At 54.2% G+C, this 24,510-nt stretch overlaps 1 protein-coding gene across 4 annotated transcripts in view; it reads left to right on the forward strand.

The window, feature by feature from the left end:
* Positions 1-24,510, forward strand: part of NOL4L (nucleolar protein 4 like) — a 130,613-nt gene that overhangs the window by 30,263 nt on the left and 75,840 nt on the right. For 3 of the 4 annotated variants that reach the window (XR_003793318.1, XM_029221856.1, XM_029221857.1), the window contains exon 2: positions 21,091-21,246. Coding sequence is in view for 3 of the 4 variants with exons in the window: in XM_029221856.1 (XP_029077689.1) it covers positions 21,091-21,246 (156 nt within the window). In the remaining variant the exon portion in view is untranslated. Of the gene's footprint in view, positions 1-5,586; positions 12,161-21,090; positions 21,247-24,510 lie in introns of those variants that run through there. The other variant, XM_029221858.1, reaches the window with a different exon arrangement.

Raw genomic sequence — 24,510 nt, forward strand, 5'->3', positions numbered from 1 at the left:
CGCGGCACTCTCACCGTTGTGGCCTCTCCCGTTGCGGAGCACAGGCTCCGGACGCGCAGGCTCAGCGGCCTTGGCTCACGGGCCCAGCCGCTCCGCGGCATGTGGGATCTTCCCGGACCGGGGCACGAACCCGTGTCCCCTGCATCGGCAGGCGGACTCTCAACCACTGCGCCACCAGGGAAGCCCCCAGTTTTATTTCAACAGATATTTTTGAGCTCCTACAATGTGCATGGTTCTAGGTGCTGGGGAAAGAAACAGAAGCCTACCTTTCATGGAGCCAAATTTGGGGGTGGAGGGACAGATCACAGGCAAGTAAATGTAAATATTAAATATGTCAGTCCTATACAGAAAAATAAAGCAGGGAAGGAAGATAGGGAGGTCTGGGAAGGCCTCTTTATGAGGAAACATTGGAGCAGAGAACTGTCCAGAGGTGAGGGAGCCTTCAGGTGGATATCTGGTGGGAAAGTATTCTAGGTAGAGAGCAGAGCAAGTGCAAAGGCCCTGAGGAAGGAAGTGCCTGGTAAGTCTGAGGAACCGTGAGGAGGCCAGTGGGCTGGAGCCCAGGCTGTGGGGGCGAGTGGTGGGAGCCAAGGGCAGATCCGTGTGGAGTACAGACTGGAGAGGGTGGAAGCTGGGAGAAGGCCGGTGCCTTGATCCAGGTCAGCCAGGTGGAAGAGGATGATGGCCTGAGCCAGAAGGATGCCTGCAGAGGGTGAGAAATGGACAAATTCTATGCTTTTTTTTGAAGGAAGACCCACAGGATTTGCTGTTGGAAACAGGGCTTGTGCTGAAACCCTCTGACAGGGCTTGCGTGAGAAGTAAAAAAGACGATGGATGTTAGCAAGGCTTGGAAAACTGTAAAGTTGGGTTTCTCTCGCCACCTCCTGTGTTTCAGAGCTGCCTCGCCCAACCCACCCTCTGGCTGAGGGCCAGTTATAAACCACTGGTTTGGTTTTTTTGAAGTATAACATTTTGAAATGGTAATAAAATCTCATTATTAAAAAAAAAAAATTCATCAGGTACCAGTGTACAGTGAAAAAACAATTCTCCCTCCTAGCCACCCGGTTCCCCTCCCCAGGGGCAGCCACTATTATTTCTCTGGTTTCCTTCCAGAGATGTTTTATACATATGTATAAGCACATATGCACATGTATTTCTGGGGTTTGTTTCTATTTTTACACAAAATATGTTGTACGCTGTTCTGTAGGTTGCTTTTTGTTCTTATAATAGCTTTATTGAGATATACTTCACATACCATACAATTCACCCATTTAAAATACAACTCAGTGGTTTTTGGGTATATTCAGAATTGTGCAAGCGTCACCACCATCAATTTTAGAACATTTTCATCACCCCCAAAAGAAACCCCACACCCAAGAGCAGCCACTCCCCACTCCCCTAGACCTCCTTCCCCAGCCCTAGGAAACTACTTCTTTCACTGTAGATTTGCCTTCTCTGGACATTTCCTATAAATGGAATCATACGATATGTGCCTGACTTTTGTGCCTGACTTCTTTCACTTAGTGTAATTTTTTTCAAGGTTTGTCCATGCTGTAGCATGTACTTCTTTCCTTTTTATTACTGAATAGTATTCCATTGTATGGATATACCACATTTTATTTATCTGTTCAACAGTTGATGGACATTTGGGTTGTTTCCAGATTTTAGCTATTATGAATAATGCTGCTATGAACAGTCACGTGCAAGTTTCTGTGTGGACATACGTTTTCAGTTCTCTTCTACCTAGGAATGGAATTGCTGGATCATAGGGTAATTCTGTGTTTAACTTTTGAGAAACTGCCAGACTGTTTTCCAAAATCATTGCACCATTTTACAATCCTACAGGCAGTGTAGGAGGCTTCCAATTTTCCCACATCCTCATCAACACTTATTATTATCTGTCGTTTTGATTCGAGTCATCCCAGTGGGTGTGAAATAGTATCTGATTGTGGGTTGTTTTTCTTTTCTTTTTTTTTTTTTTTTTTTTTTTTGGCTGCGTCAGGTCTTAGTTGCAGCACGTGGGATCTTTCATTGTGGCGCACAGGCTCTTTGTTGCGGCACACGGGCTTCTTTGTAGTTGTGGCCTGCGGGCTTTCCCTCTCTAGTTGTGGTGCATGGGTTCCAGAGCACGTGGGCTCTGTAGTTCGTGGCACGCAGGCTCTCTGGTTGAGGCACGCAAGCTCAGTAGTTGTGGCGCTCAGGCTTAGTTGCTCCGTGGCATGTGGGATCTTCCCGGACCAGGGATGGAACCTGCCTCCCCTGCATTGGAAGGTGGATTCTTTACCACTGCACCACCAGGGGAGTCCCCTGATTGTGGTGTTGATTTGCATTTCCCTGATGGCTAATAATATTTAGCATCTTTTCATGTGCTTATTGGCTGCTTGTATAGCTTCTTTGGAGAAATGTCTATTCAGATTCTTCGACTGATTTTTAATTGCATTATTTGTTTTATTATTGAGTTATGGGTTCTTTCTATATTCTAGATACAAGTCCCTTATCAGATATATGATTTGCAAATATTTACTTCCAGCCTGTGGATTGTCTTTTCACTTTCTTGATGGTGTCCACTAAAGGACAAAAGTTCTTAATTTTGATGAGGTCCAGCTTGTCTAATTTTTTTTTTGCTTGTGTTATAGTGTCGTCTTCATTGCCTAATCCAAGGTCACAAAGATTTATCCTTATGCTTTCTTCTCAGAGTTTTATAGTTTTAGCTCTTACATTCTTCAGGTTGTTTTCCCATGAAACAGTAGATCTATGTGCTGTCAGTGCACAAGTATGTCAGAACGTAAAGAACTTTCTCATTCTTTTTTATAGCTGCGTAGTATCCGATTTTATGGATGTACCACAATTTATTTACCTAGCCCTCTGTCGATGGACATTTAAGTTGTTTCCAGCATTATGTTCTCACAACAAGACCTCAGTGAACCTCCTTGAACGCAGATGGCCATTTCAGACACATGTGAGTTTTTACCAAGGAGTAGAATTGCTGGGTCCACAGGCATGTGCTTTTGGTCCTTGGTGGATGCTGCCGGATTGCCTTCCGCTCCTGGCAGCAACGTCTAGAATGTGTACTGTTAGTTAATCATCATCATTACCGTGTGTTGAACGCTCACTACACACTGGCACTGTGTATACCCTCACAATGACCCTGAAGGTCAGGATTAAAATCCCCACTCTACAGTGATCTAAGGTCACATGGTCTGTCTGGCTTCTGACCCTGACTCACTTTCTACCATCCTATCCAGCTCCTGTGCCTTCACAGTGCCTCAAACGCCTTCCAACATAACCGCCAGAGGAACACAAGTTCAGCATGTGGCGCCTGGGAATCTGTTTCTAAGCCCACGTTTACTCATGCAGAAGGTGAACACAGTTCAGTCACTAGGGAGTCTTGAGTGAGCACCTACTGTATGCCTGGCACTGTCCTAGGAGCCAGGGGCGCCAAGATGGGTGCGAAGTAGCCTCTGCCCTCAGGCTGCATCCCTCCTGGTAAGGCAGCTAAGACTCAAAGACAGACTTCGGGAAATGTGGTCTGACTCAGGGCTTGGCGATCTAGCTTTGGGTCAGGCCAGTGTTGGTTCAGTCTTGACTCCATCCCACGGTACTTTGGGCAACTTACTTCTCCTCTCAGTGCCTCGATTTTCTCATCTGTAAAGTGGTGTTGTTAATAGTACGTACTGGCATATGGAGACGCGTTAACTATGTTATCCTTGCTGGCAAAGTGCTTTAGGAAATCGAAGATAAGAAATATGGCTGGGGGGTCAGGGAAGTCTTCGAAGGGAGGAAGGAGCGAGAAGGACATTTGAATGAAACTTGGAGGAACGATGGCCCAGGAGCCAGGGGGTGGCATTCTACATAGAGGGGACAGGGTGTGTCCAGGCACAGAGGCAGGACAGCCCCAGGCTGATGGGGAAGAGAAGCAGCCAGCATGGCTGGAGTATCACATTTGCGCTGGGGCTGGCCTATGGAAGGAGAAGATGCAGCTGGAGCTCCTTCCAGGGGCCTTGAGTCCAGGTGTGGGTATTTGGGTCTTATTTGACTGGTATTAAATGGGAGCCATGGAAGGACTGTCGAGTTGGCAGCCCTGCTCAGCATATCCCCATCTATAAAGTTGTGGGCTGCCTCCTTGGGGCAGGCTTCCCCAGACCTCATTTCTTCTTGAAGGGTAGCCTGGAACAGTGTTTAAGAATGAGAGTTCTAGGTAATTCTCTGGTGGTCCAGGGGTTAGGACTCCGTGCTTTCACTGCCAAGGAAGGGCGCAGGTTCAATCCCTGGTTGGGGAACTAAGATCCTGCAAGCTACTCGCAGTGCGGCCAAAAAAAAAAAAAAAAAAGAATGAGAGTTCGAGGTCCAGGCTGCCTGGAATGGTCTCTGGCTCAGCCACTTATGCACTGTGTGACTTTGGTCATGTCACTTAACCTCTCTGGGCCTCAGTTTCCTCAATCATAAAAGGGAGTTGTTCCTACTTCTTGGGATTATAGTGAAGCGTAAATGAGTTAATATGTGCCTGGCACACAGCAGGCGCTCCGTACATGTTAGTTGTTGTACAGAAGGAAGGCAGTGGCATTAGGTGACTCTACCTATTTCTCAGATGGGAAAATCAAGGCCCTCTGAAATTGAGTGAATGCCCAGGGTGCCTTCGGAGGGCCAGGACGGTTCATTCATTCCTTTATTCATTCAACAAATGTTTCCTGAGCACCTACTCGGTGCTAGGCCCCAGCAGGTACTGGGGACTGGTCAGTGGTTAGCAAGACGTCCTCCACTGCAGGGGGCTCCTAACCCACCCCAGGGTGTTGAAAGTCAAGACTGTCATTGTCTCAGACACTCACACTCTATTCCTTTGTCCCACCTGTGTCCTGCCCAGGCCAGAAAGGAATTAGGAGTTCAACATGAAATGTCCTGTGAACCAGGCTCTTCCCGGCTCCAGAATCTGGACAAAAGGATAACGGGAGTCAAAATGACCTGCTGTATCCCACCCTTCCTACAGATGAAGAGACTGAGACCCAGTGGGGAGGGCCCCAGGGCTCTCCAGTGCCAGCACATGCTTCTCCCTGAAGCCCCGCAGGTCCCGGGACAGGAAGTCAGGAGCAGGGAAAGTGGTGGAATGCAGTTGCATTCTGGTTAAAGTTTAAGGTGGAGCCAACAGGATTTGCTGTTGGGTGAGATGGGCGTGGGGGGATGTGAGAGAAAGAGGGAGGAATCAAGGATGACTCCTGGGTATTTGACCTGAGTAAGTGGAGATGGAGAAGGCTTCTGGTGGAGGAGATTTGGTGGCGATGGCCGGGCATTGGAGGCGGTGGCGGTGGTCCAAATGCTTGAATGAATGAATGGATGCATGAATAGATAGATGCCTTTCCCTGGCCTTCTACAGGGGCCCTAGACACGCACTTGCTTTCAGACATGTCCAATCGGCCGAATGGATGCAGAGCAGAGGCCCAGGCTGGAGGTGTAAACCTGGGAGCCGCTAGGTGGATGAGGTTCAAGGACTGGGTCCTGGAGCTGTCAACATCAGGAGGTTCTGTACAAAGTTCGGGTTTTCTTTTTCCACGAAATTTCCCAACTTTTAAGTATTAGCAATAAATTCAAAATTGTAATAAACCTCTGACCCCCAAATACAGGTTAGGACCTCTGGTGTACAGGTCTGAAGTCAGACTGCCTGGGTCTGAGCCTGGATCTCAGTTCCTAGCTGTGTCTCCTTAGATGAGTGACTCAGCCTCTCGGAGCCTTGGTTTCCTCATCTGCAGAATGGGAATGATAATAAAGGGGAACAGCCCTGGGGTCGGATCCCAACTCTGCGTTGACAACTCTGTGACCCAGGACTAGATTTTAGACCTTGCTGAAGAGGAAGTTTGTTGCTCTTGGAGTTGAGGGATGGCTAGGATGCCTGTAGAGGCCTCTGAGCCCTCAGCAAGCCCTCTCCCTCCCTGCCTCCTTCCCTCCAGCCTCGCCCACCCACCACCTCCCACCCTTCCACCCTGCGGCAGAATGATCTTTCCAAAGCACAGATCGCAGCATGGTCTTTCTCTGCCTGGAGAAGAACCCGTATTGGCTCCCCTGCTGCCCTCAGGAAAAAGCCCCAGAGCCTTAGCCTTGCAAGCGGAGGTGGGAGGCGGCCCTCACCTCTCTTCTCTCATCTCCTTTCACCAACCCTGCTTATGTGCCAGCTGCACCCAGCCCCTCACCATGCTCTGCTCTGCTTGCCCATCATCCAGCCAACAGTTACCGAGCGCCTGCTATTTTGTGGATCCAACCACTTCCCTCCCTCCAGTGACTCGCCCGCTTCTCCAAGGTCTCGCTCTTACCCCTTCCTCTCTGCAGTCCATTTTCCACAAGCAGCTGGAGGGATCCTTTAAAAATATAATGTGGATGGTGTTACCCGCCTGCTTAAAATCCCTCTGTGGCCGCCTACTTCACTATGAGTAAACCCACAGCCCCTGTCCAGTCCCTCCAGCCATGTTTTGCAGTTTCCCCACCGTCCACTCACCAAAGCCTAAGACGCCAGCCGCCTTCCCACCTGCGGGCCTTTGCACAGGCTCTTTCCCTTCCTACGTGCTCTCAGCATCTCTCCTTCAGGAGGGTCTCCCTGACCGCCTGCCTTTATCTTCCCGCCTCAGCCACTCCCACAGGTACGAAACACGTGCTCAGGAGACAGGGCTGCAGGGTCTGCCTGTGACTCTGTAGCCACGGTGCCTGGCACTGGGATCCGTCCTATGTTGGCAAAACCCTGCCACTCATCCTTCAAGGCCCAGCCCAAATGTCACCTCCTCTGTGAAGCCTTCCTTCCTTAACACAGCCTGCAGCCCCACCCTGTTCCCGAGGCCCCTCCAGATCATTCCCTCCCAGTGCAGCCCCTGCCAGCAGAGACAGCTCTGTCCTGGCTTCCTGTGAGCTTTCTCTCCTTCCCTTTCTGTCTCCCACACCCAACAGTATAATTATCACGGAATGGGAAGCTCCTCAAGGCCAAAAAGCATCACTGCAAGTGAGAGCTAACGTTCACTGAGCCAAGCACTTCCTGCATCCTCTCCCCACCACCCTGTGGGGTTGGCTCTCCTAAAAGCCCCACCTTAAAGAGAAGCCGGTGGAGGTTTAAAGAGGTTAAGTCACAAGCTCGCAGTCACCCCCTGGCAAGTCTGACACCAGAGCTGGAGTTTTAACGAACAAGGCGGTAACTTACCGACAGCCCCTTCCGCCCGCCAGGCACTGTGCTGAGCCCTCGACAGGTGTTTCGTCCTCACAGGGACTTTGCAACTGTATTTTATGGCTGGCGGAACGGAGGCACAGAGAGGTTAAGTAACTTGCCAAAGCCCAGGAAACTAGTAAGGAGTGCGGTAGGATTTGAACCCGTGCCATCTGGCTCTGGGTCGTGCTCTCCATCCAGCCTCATGTTGTGCTAGCTAGCCACTGTTCCCTCCTGCCTCTGACCTGCCCAGGAGGGTTCTCTGGCCCTCGGCACCCCCAGCACCTGGAATAGCAGCCAGCCCACGGGCGGCACTAGTCAGTGGTTGTGTGATGAGTGTGGAGCAGGGAAGCCGGTGGACATGCGACCCCGCCCCGGCCGTCCCGGAGCCTTTATGTCTGGAATAGCCCCTCTCCCGGGCTCCGTGCCCCCCACTACCCGGTTGTCCAGACAGCCCCAGGGAAGGACCAGATCCATAAACATGAGGCTCCACTTGGGCCCAGGAGGGGCTCTGGGCACTGTACAAGTCCTCAATATTATTGCTTTATTGTCATTTAAATGGAGCCTGCCTCAAACAGGCCACCCAGTTCTAGCCACCAGCACTGGACAAAACCCCCATTGAAAAGCCAATTACAATCACTCCATCTAAATTGTCATGGATTTGTATAGAAAATTACATCTCCATTTAGTCCTGAAGCGACATCCTGGGCCCGGACAGAGGGGAGGCTGGCCCATTTACCCCGCCAGCTCAGTGCGGGTGCCGCAGGCAGAGAGGAAGCCCAGGCTGCTGGGTCTTGGCCGGCCTGGGAAACAAAGGCCAGTTTGTGGGGGCCTGGAGAGAAGCTGGGCCTCTCAGGGCGGCTCAGATTCCAGGCCTGGGCCGAGGGACCCTGCACCGCCAGCTGGTCTTCCCTGCTGGCGGCTGTGGCCAGACGAGCTCCTGACAGCAGGCTTCAGGCGGCCCGTCAGCCCCGCCACCATCCGAAGCGGCTGGAGCCTGGCTCCTGTCCACGCTGCCAGGAAGTGAAGGAGGTTTGGCCCAGAGAGCACTGGACTGGGATCCCGAAATCTTGGTTTCATTCATTCATTCATTGACACGCTATGAAGTGCTGGTTGTGTGAGAAGCAGGGTAGCACAGGACCGAGCTCCAGCTTCAGGTGTCCTGGCGTGGCTCCAGACTCCGTCCTCAGTAGCTGTGAGGGGCAGGCCACTTCGTTTATTCATTTAGTTCTGAAGTTGTTGAGCACCTACTAGGTGCCAGAGGATGGACAAAATGGTTCTGACTCTTGGCCCTTCAAGGCCAGTGGAGGGTCCAGGTGCTCCACAGGTGATGAGTGTTCTGAGGGAAGTGAACAGGGGCTGCCTGGGCTTTGGGGAGGAGCTGGGGAAGTAGGCAGGTCAGAAGGAGCCGGTCACACCAAGAGCAAGTGGCAAGGCCATTCCAGGCACAGGCAGCCGTGGCTGTGTGGCGAGGCGGGTAGTGAGGCAGGCCGGGGCAGCAGAGTGATGCGGCAGCAGAGGAGGTCATGGGGGCACCCTGAGGGCCTGTGGGCCTCTTCCCTGAGCTTCAGTTTCCTCATCTGTGGAAATGGGAATGAGGACCTGAGCCGTGGGGGGCTTGGGCCAGGACTTAGGGCCATAAGGTATGTAAGATCTCAGCGGAGCTGGGCACGGGAAGCTCCTGCTTAACTAAGATAGCCTAACTTAGACGGTGCTGTCTGCGGGCCAGATGGGGACCAGGGCCTTGCATGAATTAGCTCATTAATCCTCCCAACAGACCTATGGGGCAGGGCTGTTCTCCCCATTTCACAGGTAAGGAAACTGAGGGAACAGCACAGGTCAGCTACTTATGTGTTACTATTCCAATAGCTTTTACTCTGGATTAGCCTAGGGCTTGGCACAGAGCAGGCCCTCAGAGAGTGTTTGTTGAATTAGTGAATACATCTGGAAGGGGGACGCTGGGCCAGTGTGGGGAGCTCCGTGTGCATGTGTGTGAGTGACTGAGACTGGGTGTACTGTCTCCGTGTGCGGTTGTCTATGACTCTGAGTGTGTGCGACTGCTGTCTGACAGGGTCACACACTTGTCTCCCAGAGTCTTCACCCAAACGCCCGGTGGCTGTGAGGACTGTCAGGCCGGCTGTGTGTGTGGCTGTGTGAGACTGTGTATGGCTGCCTACACGCGTCTGTCTGGGCCCAGAGGGCCACCTGGCACCCTTCCTGGGCTGGCTGCCAGGCCCGGAGGCTGTGGCGGGGCAGGACAGGCAGGTTCAGAGGTGAGGAGGGCAGAGTCCCCATCCTCCCCCCCACCGCCCGCCGGCCTCACCAGGCCGACCTGCAGATGGAAAAAATGTTCACACCCGGGGCAGGCGGGTGGCCGCCCCAGCGGGACTGCTCTGTGCGCAGAAAACAAGTTCTTCTGGTATCAGCTCGAGTTTGGCAGGAAGTGGCTTTTGGGTGGCAGGAAGTTGGATTCAGCTCATATCAGCCCTGGCCGAGGGGCAGGAGAGCAGTTATCTGGGGTTAAACAGAGTTACCGAGAAGTGGGGCCCCAACACCCCATACCTGATAGAGCTGGGGGCACAGCCCACGCCTCCTGGTCATTTGGGATGTAAATGGGCCTTATGCAGTGCTGCCGCCCATCAAGTTCCTCCTGGGCCCTAGACCCCAGACGGAGCTCGCCATCCACCTCCCATTACCCCCATGCAGCAGATGTGCAGACTGAGACCGGGAGAGGCAGTGGCTTCCCTGAGGTCGCCGAGACAAGTGGAGAGAACGGGAGGGGAGAGACTGTAAGAAATTTACAAGACAAGAGAGAAACCAAGACAGCAAAGAGGAGAGGGGAGATGGGACCGGACCGGGACAGAGAAGGTAGTTGAATGAACGCAGAGAGCAGTGAGACCACGCTGGTGAGAAGACTTCTGGAGTGTCCAGGCCCTCATGTGGACATCACAGCTGAGCTTGAGATCCTGAACCCATTTCCCAGAGGAGGGCGTGAGACCCACAGAGCCTCACTGGCTAAGCCAGACCTGGAATCCAGGTCTCATTCCAAAGCCCATGTTCTTTTGGGCCATGCCCCTGTGCCCACCTTCTAGGGCAGGGAAGTCCTAAAAGGGATGCCAATTACATGAGCTGTTTGCTTGGGTACGCTGTTGATGAATTCACCGAGTTGGCCAGTAGAGACCCAAGGTTCAAACCTAGACAGGGTGGCTACAAACTCATGTGCTTAACCATGTAACAGGGTGTGCCAAGCACTGTGCCAGAGCAGGCAGAGAAAGCCATGGCCCTGCTCTCAGGCTGGGACCCAGAGCATCCAGCCACTGATCTAAAGCCCTGAAGCTCCACCCAGCAAGAAACGGAGTTTCCCAGCTCCCAGCCCTGGACACCCTGTACCCACCCTCAGCCCCCACTGGAGCCCTGGGGAGTGGGCCACTGGTCCTTCTGTTCTCATCCCAAAAGCAGCACCCAAGCTGTTCCCTGGCTGAGATGCTGATTTGAAGCTTGGTTTGCATGTCGTTTGCACATTACTCAGTTCACGTCAGAAGGTACGAACATCTCCCTTTCCCGGAGAGGGCTGCTGGGCCCCCCTGCCCTCCTCCAGACAGCAAAAATGCCAGCCGGCTAGACAGGGAGCTGCGCCCTGGCCTCTGACAGCACCCGCCTGCTGCCACCTCCCCCATTCCCTCCTGGAGCCAAATTTAGGCAGCTCTGCTACTGAGAGATGCGGAGAGCGGAGGCAGGAAATGGTGAGGTTGGAGACAGCCCGGCCTTGGCCCAGGCAGGGTGGGGCAACCCCAGGGGTGCCCCGTCCCTAAAGCCCTTGGCCCAATGCCCCCCCCACTCCTCCTCCCACAGGAATGTGGGCCTGGTTGGGGAACGCTGGGTTCTCAGCTGCAGCCCGGGGTGCTGGCTCCCCTGGCCATGAGGGAGGAGGGAGAGATGGAGGGAGGGAGGAGGTCATGGCCGGGGCAGTGGGGAAGGGATCAGATAGCCTCCTCCTGCCCCAGACACCCGCCGCCACTGGGGACAGGAGCCCGCTCTGCTTCTCAGCACTTCCTGCCCCTCCTTGGCGTGCCCCCCCAGACCTGACTGTGGGGTGGGGGGGCAGGAGCCATAGCTGGGCCTGCGGGGACTGAACTCCCCGCAAAAGGCTCCACGAGGCCATCTCCTCCTTGGGCTAGCCTTTCACCTTGGTGGTCTTGGTTCCCCTACCTGGGAAATGGGGAGGCTGGCCTACAATGATTTCTGAGTGGCTACCCTCACTGAGAGCCAGGGTTTCTGGGAGGTCTGGCAGAAATTAGGACGTGGCAGCGGCTTTAGGCCTAGGAACTTCTATTTCTCAGGTATGGCTAAGAGAGGCAGCTCCTTACTGATGCTGGGACAGGATGTGGGTGGGCTGAAGGGTGAAAGGAGAGGGCCTGGGCTGGATTACAGACACCAGGAACCTGGGGGTGGAGTTAATAGTGCCCGTAGCTGACAGCATGGATCCTGGGGTCTGAGTGCCTGGGTTTGAATCCAGCTCTTCCACTCTGTTCTCCATGCCTGTGGACAAGTCACTTCCATTTTCTGTGCCTCAGTTTCCTCATCTATAAGATGGGGGTAATAATCCTCCCAGGGCTGCTGGGAAAGTGAAATGAGGCAGTGAATGCTTGGCACACGTTAAGTGCACCACGATGCCAGCCACCAGCGTGATTGTTTTGTCTCCCTGGGCGGTTGGGCGGCCCCTGGAGCTATAACGGATGTGGACGCGATGGGGAGGCGCTGCAGCTTGGTGGTTAAATGGGCATCGGGGTGGGAGTTCAAGTCTGCGTGACCCTGGGCAAATGGCCACACCCCGCTGCGCCCTGGGCGGGGAACAGCAGAGGCGCCTACCGCAGAGGGTCTGTGAGGATTACACAGATCAGGCTTGGCACGGCGCCTGGCACATAGCGGGCGCTCCCTGAAGGAGAGCTGGGCAGATCGAATGGTACCGCCCCGCACAAAGGACAGGTGGGCAGCGTCCCAGGAGGGCGGGGAGCGGAGCAGGTGCGCGGAGAGTGGGGAGGCGGGGTCGAAAAAGGGGGAACGCAGGGGCCGGCGGGCGGGCGCGCGCGCGCAGCAGGTGCGTGTCGAGTGGGCGGGGCCCCGCGCGGGCGGGGTCTCCAGGTGAGCGGGAGCGCGCCTCGAGGCCGGAGACTGGGGGAGGCGCGCCGCCCCGGCCCACCCGCCGGAAAGCGTCCCTGTGTCTTTAACGCCCTCCTCCCCGCGTTCCTCCCGCCCCCCCCCGCCCTCTTTGTGCGCCCCCCCAGCCGGGCTGCAGCCGCGGAGCCGTCCCCCCTGCACTGACAGCTGGTATCTAATTACTGTGTGAGAATGGAAAGTCAGGCTGTCCCAGCTCCGGGGAGAGGGGATTAACGTCTCCTGCAGAATACACTTCCTCTGGTGGGTTGCCATGGTTACTCTCATTACCTGCCTGCCCGCGAGGAGCCCGCGCGAGCCGCTCCAGCAGGCCCTCCGAACCCGGGCCTGGCGCGCGCGCTCCTCCCGGCCCCTCCTCGCCGAGGCGCACGCGCGTGCGCCGTGGGGGGAGCGCGAGCAGCCTCACCCCCGTCCCCCCGCTCCCCGCCGGAGCAGCTGTCAGTGGCGCGCGCGGCTCGGCCAGTCCCAGCGCGCGCTGTCAACAGTCATTAGCGCGGGCCTTTCCCCTCCCCCTCCAGCCCCTCCTCCTCCCCCCAAGTCTGGGGTGGGGCCCGCACCTGGGGCCCCGCTCGTTAGCGCGCCCCGGCCGCCCGCCGCGGCCCCGAAGGGACCCGCCCGCTGGGTCTGCTTGGCTCAGGGCCGCCCCCTTCCGCCTCACCCCCACCTCAGCGACCCCACTCCCTTGCCCTTGGCCGCGGCGCTCGAGGGAGGCGGGTGCCCAGAATCCTGGAGCGCGCCCCTCCATAGTAGCGGTGACCGCGGTTATTTATGGATATCTCGCCCAGGGTGGGGGCTATTTGTGCATCCTTTGGGTCCCCACAACCTTCCTGTGAGGTGGCGAAAGGCACTGCGCGTATCGTGTCATCTCTGCACAGGAGGAAACTGAGGCCCAGGGTCAGGGCTCATTGTCCTCAGGCCTGTGACTTAACCTTAGAGCACCTGCGCCCTCCTGGCACGCCCCGGCCAGAATTCCTATCCCCCAGGCCCTACCCTGTCCTGCTTGAGAGTGCCTTAGCTACTCCCTCCCTCCATCCCTTAAACCGGGGCCATTGCGCCAAGAGGGGGACACGTTGGCCCACTACACCCCTTTCTCTTCCCACTCCTTCCCCGTTCACCCTTTCCAGACATCCCACAGTTAACAAAACCAAAAAGAAAGAAAAAGGAAAAAGAAAAACATTCAGAGCTGCTTGAAGGGTGGCATCCCCCAAAGGTAGTGCTGTTGTTCGGGGGCTGATCCCCAGCACCTTGCCCTGTGGCCCCGGCGTGTGCATTTCGGTCCCCGGCGTGATTTGAAAGAAGATGGAGGTTCAGCGAAGCAGAAAGGAAGCCTTGGAATATATGAGGCCTGTTCCAGATGGCAGGTGCGATGCGGTGGCGGCTCTGCACTAACAGTTGGAGATTGTGCACAGGGGTGGAGAAGAGGCAACATTAGGTCCTCCACGCCTTGTTTTTGTATTTATTTATTTATGCGGGGGGAGGTCTCATCCCTCCGCCCCATCCAGGCCTACAGAGCTCAGTGCAACCATGGGTCCGAAAATTCTGCTGTGAATCTTTATCTTGGAGTTTTCTGCTTTTGGTTTTGGTTTCCAGTCTGCAGTAAGTAGTGTTCAAAATGGAGAGAAATTCAAATACTGTCCTTGTCCCATTAAAGTAACGGCCCCTCTCAGTCATCTGAGTGCCCTTTGCAAACTGTGACCGGCTTCTCTTGGAGATTCTGAGGAAAGAATTTCTGGATATTTGGGTGACGGTCTTCATTCTGGTTTTCTGTTCTTTTCATTCTCTCCATTTAGTTTCTTTTTAAATTTCATCTCCACCATTTTCCTTTCCCTCTGAGGACCCTTTGCAGGAAGCTGACTTCTCCCCTTGGGTCTTCTTTCAGCCCTACCAGTAGTTGGAATGAGACTTAGTGGGAACCCCCCAAAAACTGCTATCCCCATTTCCAAAACCTTGGTCCTGCCTGAATTGATTAAAGTGTGGTTTGGGGCACGGGAGGAATGGCCACAGTTCCAGAAGTTGGGAAGAACACACAGCTAATAGCGTTTGCAGTAGCTTTTGCCTGTAATCTGGCTGGCCCTGATGGGATGGGGCAGCATCTTCACACTTGTCTGTGCAATCAACCTCCTGAAGCCCTGGGCTCCCAAACAAGTGGTAGCCAAAGGTGTGTTTCCCCAGGGGTGGGTTCTGCTCACTGACTTTCTCCTCTGACAGCAATCTCGTTGATTTTTTTTTGAAATAAATTTATTTATTTTTGGCTGCATTGGGTCTTTGTTGCCATGCGTGGGCTTTCTCTAGTTGCGGCGAGTGGGGGCTACTCTTCGTTGCGGTGCGTGTGCTTCTCATTGCGGTGGCCTCTCCCGTTGAGGAGCACAGGCTCCAGGCGCACGGGCTTCAGTAGTTGCAGCACGTGGGCTCACTAGTTGTGGCACACGGGCTCCGTAGTTGTGGCTCTCGGGCTCCAGAGCGCAGGCTCAGTAATTGTGGCACATGGGCTTTGCTGCTCCGAGGCATGTGGGATCCTCCCAGACCAGGGCTCAAACTCGTGTCTCCGGCATTGGCAGGCGGATTCTTAACCGCTGTGCCACCAGGGAAGCTCGTTGATTTTTACTCTTTGTCTAGAGCTGCACCAAAAGGGCTCATCCTAAGGACTGTTTGCATGGTTTCTTCCTCTACCTTAGGAACCCAGTTGAGAAATGTCCCCACTGTTTAGCCTCATTCTCTTAATCATGGACACTTCGTTGCTGGAAGGCATATGCCACTGCTATAGTGACGGTGGTGCACTAAACGGCACCCCGGTGGCCTGAAACGGTGAGCCCACTTTGATAAGTGTATAACTTATTACCAGCAAGTGACTTTGAAGTTCCAGTGGAGATGACAGAACTGCAATCCATTAGCAATTGGACCTCACCTGCCATCAAGGGCAGGAGTCCGTTTAATTGGCTTAGTGGGAAGACAGGCAAGACTGAGTCAGATTCAGGAGCTCACCTGAGAGATGACTCCCAACAACAGCCCGCAAGGCCACCCAGGCAGGGGCCTGGGAAGATATGCTCATCTCTCTCCTAGGTTTGCAGCCCTGGGCACAGCAGTCCCCTTTGTGCCGAGCATTCAGATCATTTGAGGAAACTGAGGAAGCCAGGAAAAGACCCGTCAAGGGATGACCTGCTTAAGTATTAATTAATTTTGCCAGGGAGGACTTAAAAATCAGATGTCAGGATGCTGGGCACTCCCGCTCTTTCTATCCATTAGCCACATTAAGTCTCTGGGTAGGTGTTTTGAATTCATACTAATGTTGTCCAATGAGATTCTTTTCTTCCCACCATTAGGAAAATAGGCCTTCACTGGAGAAGAAAATAGTAATATATTAGGCCTGGCAGCACGGAACATGTTTATTCTTTTTTTAAAAAAATATTCATTTGGCTGTGCCACCTGCGGGATCTTCATTGTGGCATGCGGAATTTTTAGTTGCGGCATGCGGGATCTAGTTCCCTGACCAGGGATCGAACTCGGGCCCCCTGCACTGGAAACGTGGAGTCTTAACCACTGGACCACCAGGGAAGTCCCAGAACATGTTTATATTCATTATCCAATGCCAGTTTCCTTACTAGTTACCTCCCTGTCTCAATCACAGAGACATTCTAACCAGCAGTTCCCCAAATCTGTCATGCATTAGAATCATCTGGGGGGGTCTATTAAAATCCTCAGAGTGTCAGATTTGGTAGGTCTGAGGTGGAACCTGAGAACTGCATTTCTAACAAGTTCACAGGTGATGCCTGGGGACCACACTTTGCGAACCATTGTTATAAATATTCTGAAATACCAGCCTTGCTTAAGTAGACATTTGGTGGTTTCCTCAATGACTTGCAACCTGGTCTTTAGTTTGGAACCCAGATGGGCTGGTTTTAAGGAAGATGGTAATAACCAAGAAAGTTTGTAGCTCCATGAATTTTTTTTTTTTTTGGCCGTGTTGGGTCTGTTGCTGTGCGCTGACTTTCTTTAGTCGTGGCGAGCAGGGGCTACTCTTCGTCGCAGTGTGCGGACTTCTCATTGCTGTGGCTTCTCTTGTCGCGGAGCACGGGCTGTAGGCAAGCGGGCTCTGGAGCGCAGGCTCAGTAGTTGCGGTGCACGGGCTTAGTTGCTCCGCGGCACGTGGGATCTTCCCAGACCAGGGCTCGAACCTGTATCCCCTGCATTGACAGGCAGATTCTTAACCTCTGCGCCACCAGGGAAGTCCCGCTCCATGAATTTTTAACAACTATTGCCATGTCTGGTTTTGTTGGCCCAAGTCTGGCTGGCTGTTTTGGAGTTAGCTGTTTCAAAAGGATGTAGTAAGTTACCATGGCAATATTCTTCCCCACACAGGAAGGCCCCAGAGGTCGGTCCTGCACAACTGACCACGTGTTTTTTTTTTTGGCGATTTGCAGGCCTCTCACTGTTGTGGCCTCTCCCGTTGCAGAGCACAGGCTCCGGATGCGCAGGCTTAGCGACCATGGCTCACGGGCCCAGCCGCTCCGTGGCATGTGGGATTTTCCCGGACTGGGGCACGAACCCGTGTCCCCTGCATCGGCAGGCGGACTCTCAACCACTGCGCCACCAGGGAAGCCCTGACCATGTGTTTTTCATGGCTTTTCCCATGCGGTGCTGCTGGGTTCCATTCCATCACTCCTGGTTGGCGTTCCCAGGAAGTGGGGAATAGCCAAGAGGCTCCAGCCCCACTCTTTATCCAGCCTGTAAATGAAGTGAGCTTCCTTTGTCAACCCAGGGCCCAGCTTGCTTAGGGCTGTGGATCAGACTAAGCTAACTTGGGTACAAAGCAGAGGTGGTTGGCAGAGGCATCCCAAGGCTATGTGGAAGGTGCTGTCCACTCCCTAATTAGCAGCTCAAGCGTTGTAGTACTGCGTCTGGATTCTCGGCTAGGAAAGGCATGCCTTTCCTGCAGCATTTAGCATGAAAGTTATTACCTCTGTGGATGCAGGGCATGGCAGAGCTGTCTGTGGCACGTGACTGCCGTGCGATCCCTTTGTTCTCTTCCCAGGGTTCTCCTTGAAGGCCACACAGATATCCTGGTGTTCCACCCTCAGGGTGTAGTACACATGGTGTCCAGGTGGCCACAGCTCACCAGAGGACAGTTCAAGGTGTGGCTCTGCAGACCTTGTGTGGTTTGAATTGTGGTTGCTACGGGCCGTCTCCTTTCACGTGTACATCTCTGCAGTTGAGATAGACCGATTACAGGACCCAGGTTTGAACAGCACAGGAGAGGACAATCCATTTTTTGTTTGTTTGTTTTTGCGGTACGCGGGCCTCTCACTTCTGTGGCCTCTCCCGCTGCGGAGCACAGGCTCCGGACGCGCAGGCTCAGCGGCCATGGCTCACGGGCCCAGCCGCTCCGCGGCATGTGGGGTCTTCCCGGACCGGGGCACGAACCCGTGTCCCCTGCATCGGCAGGCGGACTCTCAACCACTGCGCCACCAGGGAAGCCCCGACAATCCATTTTTAAAGAGGGAGCATCCCTGAATAGTTTCTCTGGGTTAATTTTATGGTCAACGTTGGGCCAGGCACAAAGCTGTTGGTTACCCGTGCCTGCCTGTGAATGGAGGTGGGAGGCTGGGACCGAGGCAGGTCAGGCACTGGGCAGTGTGTTCTGCTGTTTAATCTGAGTTCGTTAGCTATACCTTGACTTTAGGGAAGCTTATTCCAAGTATTTGTGACAGCCTTATTAGCATGTTACTTTGCATAAGATTCTGCATGCCTTCTGATGGTGGTTATTACCTCGGGGGACCCCTTCTGTAACCTGAATGGATCTATGTGGCAGATGCCTGACTTACGTTCTTACCTGAGCCTTGGAACATCCAACTAGGACTTTTTAGGTTCATTTTACAGGTGAGAGGAAACTGAGTTTTTTGTTTTTTTTTTTTTAAATTTATTTTTGGTTGCATTGGGTTTTCGTTGCTGTGCACGGGCTTTCTCTAGTTGCAGTGAGCGGGGGCTACTCTTAGTTGCGGCACGCGGGCTTCTCACTGCGGTGGCTTCTCTCGTTGCGGAGCACGGGCTCTAGGCGTGCAGCCTTCAGTAGTTGTGGCTCGCAGGCTCTAGAGTGCTCAGTAGTTGTGGTGCACGGGCTTAGTTGCTCCGTGGCATGTGGGATCTTCCCGGACCAGGGCTCGAACCCACGTCCCCTGCATTGGCAGGTGGATTCTTAACCACTGCGCCACCAGGGAAGCCCAGGAAACTGAGTTTTAAGACGTGAAGAAGTGACCTGTCCAAGGTCACCAAGCTGGTTAGGGGGCACTTTCCATCTCACCTATCTAAAATATTATCTTTCATCAGATTGTCTTTTTCCTCTCTTCCTTCTCATCAAATTTTATCAACTTTTTCCAGAAGTATCTGTGTTCTAGCCTGAAACAATTTTATGAGCAGAGAGGTCTTTTCACTTGTAAGCAGCGAAACCCGTCATTATGCCTCTGGGACTCAGATTATTGAAATCTGGAACTACCCACCCCATTATACTTTTAAAAAATATACCTTTTAAAATTAAGTTTAACAGACACACAGAAAAGTACACAAATTGTAAGTGTTCAGATCAATGGCTTTTTATAAACTGAACCCACCCCCGCTCAAGAAATAGAAACCCAGTTGTATTTTCATTCTTAAGTTTCTTTTGTTTGTTGTGGTCAATGTGAACCTCTGGTTAGAAGTGTATTGTAACTGACCTGTCATGATATTTGTCCCATGCATCTCTGTCACGGCAGTGTTTGAAGATCTCCAGAATGCTGGTGGTTACAGGTCAGCTAATGAATTAGTCATTGATGAGCCCAGGACTTCAGAGGGGGACTGCCGATACCCTCAAGACAGAGATAACAGTCACTTCTGAGAGGGTTTAAGAATAGCAGTCATGGAATTTTACAGCTCATCTCATAAGCGAAGCTCAGGGAGGTTGAAGAGTTTGCCTACAGTCTCACAGCAAGCAGTCAGGACCAGCAAGCTGTTCTTCCTACACAGGCGCGCGAACACACACACACACACACACACACACACACACACACACAGGTACCTGCTAAGAAGTCCCCATTGCAGTGGATGCAGGGCCAGTGAGGTCACCACCCAGGGTCATCACTCATGGACGCTGCCCACTAGACCTAGGGTTTGGTCCCTACGTCCCAGATGCCCTTCCTTTCCACCTGCTCTCAAGTGGGCCACTGGCAAAGAGATAGCCCTGCTATCCTATCATGGCACGTTGAGAAAATTGCTGGATAAAAGCAAACCCTGCCTGTGCCCAGAATGTATTGTGAGTGAGTGTCCCATTCAGCGTGCCCTCGATTCTCCCTGGACGACAAAGACCAAAGTCCTGAGCCAGCTCTGACCCTTACCAGCCACCATCCCACAGGCAGGTCCTGACCCTAACGGTCTCCCAGGCTTGTCGCGATGTTCAGCCCCGTCCTGGCTGGGGGAAGCTTGGCAATTGGCAAAGCACTTCTTAATGACAATATTTATCCAGCAGTTTCTGTGGCCAGGCTTGGTGCTAAGTGCTGCGCACACATTTCATTTACTCCTCTCTGCAGCTTATGGGAAAGGTGCTTCCGTTATGCCCAGCCTCTAGGTAAAGGACCTGAGGCTCAGAAAAGCAAAATACCTGCTCAGGGTCACACAGCCACGTAATTGATGGGGCCCCATCGAAACTGGAGAAGTGTGTGTCTAAACTACCCTGCCTGGCTGCCGCTTACAACCACCCAGTCATTCCGCAGCTGTTTATTGAGCCTACTGTGTGCCAGGCATTGTGCTCTGTGCTGGGGAGACAGCTGTGAGCCCCCAGAAGAACACCCCCTTTCGCCCTCCAAAGAGCCAACATTCTTGAGTGGGATCCTTTGGGGAAGAATTCTATTGGAGATTTGTGTTTTGAGCTCTTTTAGAGAAGAGCCTGCCTCCTTTTTCCCAAATCCCCCCTCCCAAACACTGCTTGCTCTTCCTCTTTGAAACCCCCAGAGCCCTCCAAGTCTCCACTTAGGGAGATGATGGCTGAAAGCCCAGTGTCCCTGAGATCCTGGCACACCTTTTTGGGGCCAGCTGACAGCACTCGTGCCAGCCCAATAAGAGGCTCGGGGGATCCACGGCCACCCCACTCATGTGGCCCTGCCACCTCCACGTGGCCTTGTGTCTGTCATTCTCTACATCTCCACACACAAAGAGCCCGGGTGCCGTTGCTGGCGCTCAGCTGCTGGAGTGGGGAGGTGGGCAGCGGTGAAAAGCTTTTCTGAAAGGCCAGGGCGAGGCAGGAGTCACCCAGGTGATCCGAGCCGTTTCCCTGGGACCCTAGCCCAGGACCACAGCGAAAGGTTACTGCTAATTGGGGAGCTCTTGATGGAGCCGCATCTATTTAGCACCGCCCCCCTCCCCAGAGACTTCCAGGATGGTCTTGGCACAGTGTGTGATTCGAAAGCTCCCTTCTGAGTCTGGCACAATCTGTCTGAAATTGTGAACATGGTGGCTCTTGGTTTTTTAATTTGTTGTTTTTCTCTGCCCATTGTTTCTGGCAGATTTAGTAGCAGCAGCCACCCTTGACTCTGGAAGCCCCCTCCCTGCGGCCCTCTCAGCAGGCTCCTCTCCCCCAGCCCCCCAGACCTACCATCAGAGGCCTTACGGGGTCAGCGAGCAGCGGTGTCCCTGCCCCTGACCCACTGCCCAGCCACAGGGCCCAGCTCTCACCCTGCCATCATCCCTGACACTAACACAGCTTGTCCACCCTGTCGCAGGGGGCAGATGGCCTGTCGGAGCCGGAGGGCATCTCTCTGAAGCGGGTCGCTGTGGTGGAAGATTTCTTTGACATCATCTACTCGATGCATGTGGAGAGCTCAGCGGAGCCAGGCAAAGCCCCCAAGCACGCTGGGCAGAAGAAAACCTACCGAGCGGTGAGATTTCTGTCTCTTTGCCTCTGCTGGCAGCCCCAGGCCTTGGCAGGAGGCCATGGGATCCGCACATGTTGGGCAGGGGGGTGGGGCAGGGAGCTGAGGCGTGATGAAACAGCCTTTGGGGACCCAGGGGGGCACAGGGCAAGGGCATGGCAGCCAGAGATGGCTCATGGGGCGAGGGGGCGGGCTCTGTGGTCTGAGCACAAAGGAGAAGCAGGTTGAAGGGAGTGAGAGGGAGGGAAGGAGAGGGATGAGGGAAGGAGGAAAGCCCTCCTCTTCCTGGTTTCTGCTTCACTCCATCCCCCCAGCCCTGGCCTGGGGCCGCAGTTGGGGGTGGGGTGGCTAGATAATCAGCAGAGCAAACGCTTCCGTGGCATTTACTGTGTGCCAGGCCTGTCCTGAATACTCCCTATGTGTGAGCTCCTTCAGCCCCCTACGACCCTGTGAAGTCAGTGCTGGTAGTTCCCCAGGGGAAGTCTGAGGACCTGGGCCCCACCCTCTAGGAAAGCACAGTTCGATTTGGGGTGGGGAGGCTGAGAGCAAAACCAAGATACGAGAAACAGAAATGTGTCCAAGACTAGCTTCGAGGGAACAAGAACCCAGGTACGCCTGGTCGTTCAGCAAAGGGCCCTCCAGACACCAACTTTCAGTGCTAAGCCAGGGGGACTTCATGGAGAAGGTGGCAGGTGAGCTAGCAGTCTAAACTTTGGGTAGGCAGAAGAGAGCAGAGGCGGCAACCTAGGGTGGGAAACATCACACACCGGGCAGTGGAGGGGATGGTGGCCAGAGCAGGAGGGGCCTGCCTGGGTTCTGGTCGTGCCCCCCCACCCCCATTGACCCCCATTGCCATGGCTCATGAACAGCTCTGAACCACTTGTCTGGCACCCACCACTAAACCAGTAAAGCCAAGCATTTTATGTTCATTCAAGCCTCACAGCAGTCCTGTGACAGAGGTGCTGTGGCCCATTTCACAGTTGAGGAAACTGAGACCCAGAGAGGTAGGCTACCGCTCTAAGGTCACACAGCACTGAAGTGGCAGTCAGCTCTGTGTTGACTCTCTCTCTGGCTTCCTAGAGACCTGCCCCTCTGTGATGGGGCTGCCTCACCCAAAGCGGATGCGAACCCTCCAAGTTCTTTTATAAATAGCCTTGGAGAGCAGCGGAGGTGGCCTGTGTAAGTCTATAACTTCCCCATATGGCCTGATTTTTTAAAAAAAATCCAATAATCTGGTTTGTCCTTGTCCTCAGAAGATGGCCTTTGCTCTAAATGAGTCTTAAGGATGGACCCGCATGACAAGGACCTCAGAGAGATGAGGGGTCGGGCTGAGGGAAGCAGGAGATGATTGTCCTATCTGCCCCGACCTCTACTGCTTCTCAGCACTTGTGCGTTGGGCAACGGCTTGTGGGAAGGGAGTTCTGAGGGTATTTCCACCAGAGGGTCATAAATGGAGGGAGGGATACCCGAGCTGGGGCCTGTGTGGGCCCCTTGGTACTGATGCGACCCCACACACTTTCTCAGCATTGAATTTGCCTTGCTGGGAGCCGGCACGTGCCAGGCTCTGCGCTCAGCACGTCCCCTGCACCAGCTCTCTGAGCCATCACACGGATGAAGCAGGGCTGCTGTACCCCCATTTTACAGATGAGGAAAGCGAGGCTCAGAGAGACGAATAAACCTGCCTTGAGGTCATCCAGCTGATGTTCAGAGCCAGGCAGCTGTCCCAGAGCCCACACCCTGACCACCACACATGCCACCTCTCTACAAACCTCCTATGGCCAGCTAGTGGGGCCTGCTGACTTGCTTGTACCAACCAGACCTCATGATTTCCCTGGTCCCCTGGGTGCCCAGCCCCAAGTCTCGCCCTCGGGCACTTCCTGGGTGTTTACGAAGGCTGGGGTCTTCGAGCTCTGGGCTGCGGAGAGGGCGGGGCTGGCTGCACCCGCCAGGCTCTGCGTCTCTGGGCCAAGCGGACGTCCAGCCCTTGGCTCTGCGCTTCCTGGCTTCTCGTCCATATGCCCGCCGCGTGCCCCACTTCCCGCTGCCCAGCCTGGAGCTGGCACATGACTGGCAGCGAGCCAGCTGGGCTGCGTGCAGAGCTGGAATTTCAGCAGCAGGGCCAGGGCTGAGGGAGCAGGCCAGGCCCTCCTGCAGTGGGTGTGAGGCCAGGGGGGCCGCCGTACCCCCTTCCTCCCCTGTGTGCCTCCTCTCCCTTACCCCTCTTCTCCATCTGTCACCCTTCTCATTGCCACCCTTTTCCTTTTGGGGGGATGGGGTGGTGCCCGCATGCTTTTGTCCTCCTCTTTTCACCTGCTCCCATTTTCCTCAGCCTAAGCCTAGCTCTTCAGCCCCATCCATGCCTGTGGAAAGAGACCCCCCCCCCCCAAAGGAAGCTCCGTGCTGATGGCTGCAGAGAGGCACAGCCTGGCGCTGCGGGCTTTACCTCAGGCCCTTAGGAGGGGTTTTTGGACCTGCCTGTGTGTGCTTTACCAAATGTGAATCCTGGGACTGCCTTGCTGTCTCTGGGGACACCTGGGACCTTCCAGATTCTTACAGGCCTGGGGTGCCTGAGGGAGCCGGAGACTGGAAGGGAGGTGGGCAGGCTTGTTCAGGGCATTAAAGGAGGCGCATTCTTCAGTGGGCAAAGGACTTTCTAGGGATCAGAGAGGGCAGGTAATGAGCTTCTCTGAAACTGGAGGTCTCTGAGCCAGGGGTAGATGGCTGTTTACGACGGACAATACAGGGGAGTCCCATCTTAGGCAAGAAGCCCCTGCCTTACTTTGCCTCTGACGCAGCGTGACCTGAGGTCCAGAGGATCCCAGGGAGTCTTGCCAAGGCAGGGGTGTGGGTTCTACAAAGTTCGCTGAAGCCACATAGAGGACTGGTCCTTCTTCAAGGGGCGTTTCTGGTGTCGGCACCCATCTGAATTAGGGTGATCCCCTTTGCTTCCTTCCTCTTTCCCAGGGTGCTAGTAGGCTAGATCGGGTTCTGGAGTCCTGATCTGGCCGCCCAGACCACTTTGGAGCTGGGGCCAGATGTGGTGAGCAGCTGCTACAGGCCCACCACATGCTAATCCACCCGCAGGGCAGAAGGAGGATCTTGTAAAGTGGTGCAAATCCCCCCAATTGGCCTCATCTGTCCTTGTTGACCTCTGAGTTGGGGACCGAAAATGGGGCCTTGCAAGTCAGCAACTCTGCAAATAGCTTCTGCTCTCCCTGCCAGTGAAATCTCACTCAGTTTTTACTACTAAGAAAAACGTAAAAGGCACAT

The sequence above is a fragment of the Monodon monoceros genome, unplaced genomic scaffold (genome assembly GCF_005190385.1).
Source record: "Monodon monoceros isolate NGI ecotype Baffin Bay Population unplaced genomic scaffold, NGI_Narwhal_1 Super_Scaffold_13, whole genome shotgun sequence".
Taxonomy (NCBI): Eukaryota; Metazoa; Chordata; class Mammalia; order Artiodactyla; family Monodontidae; genus Monodon; species Monodon monoceros.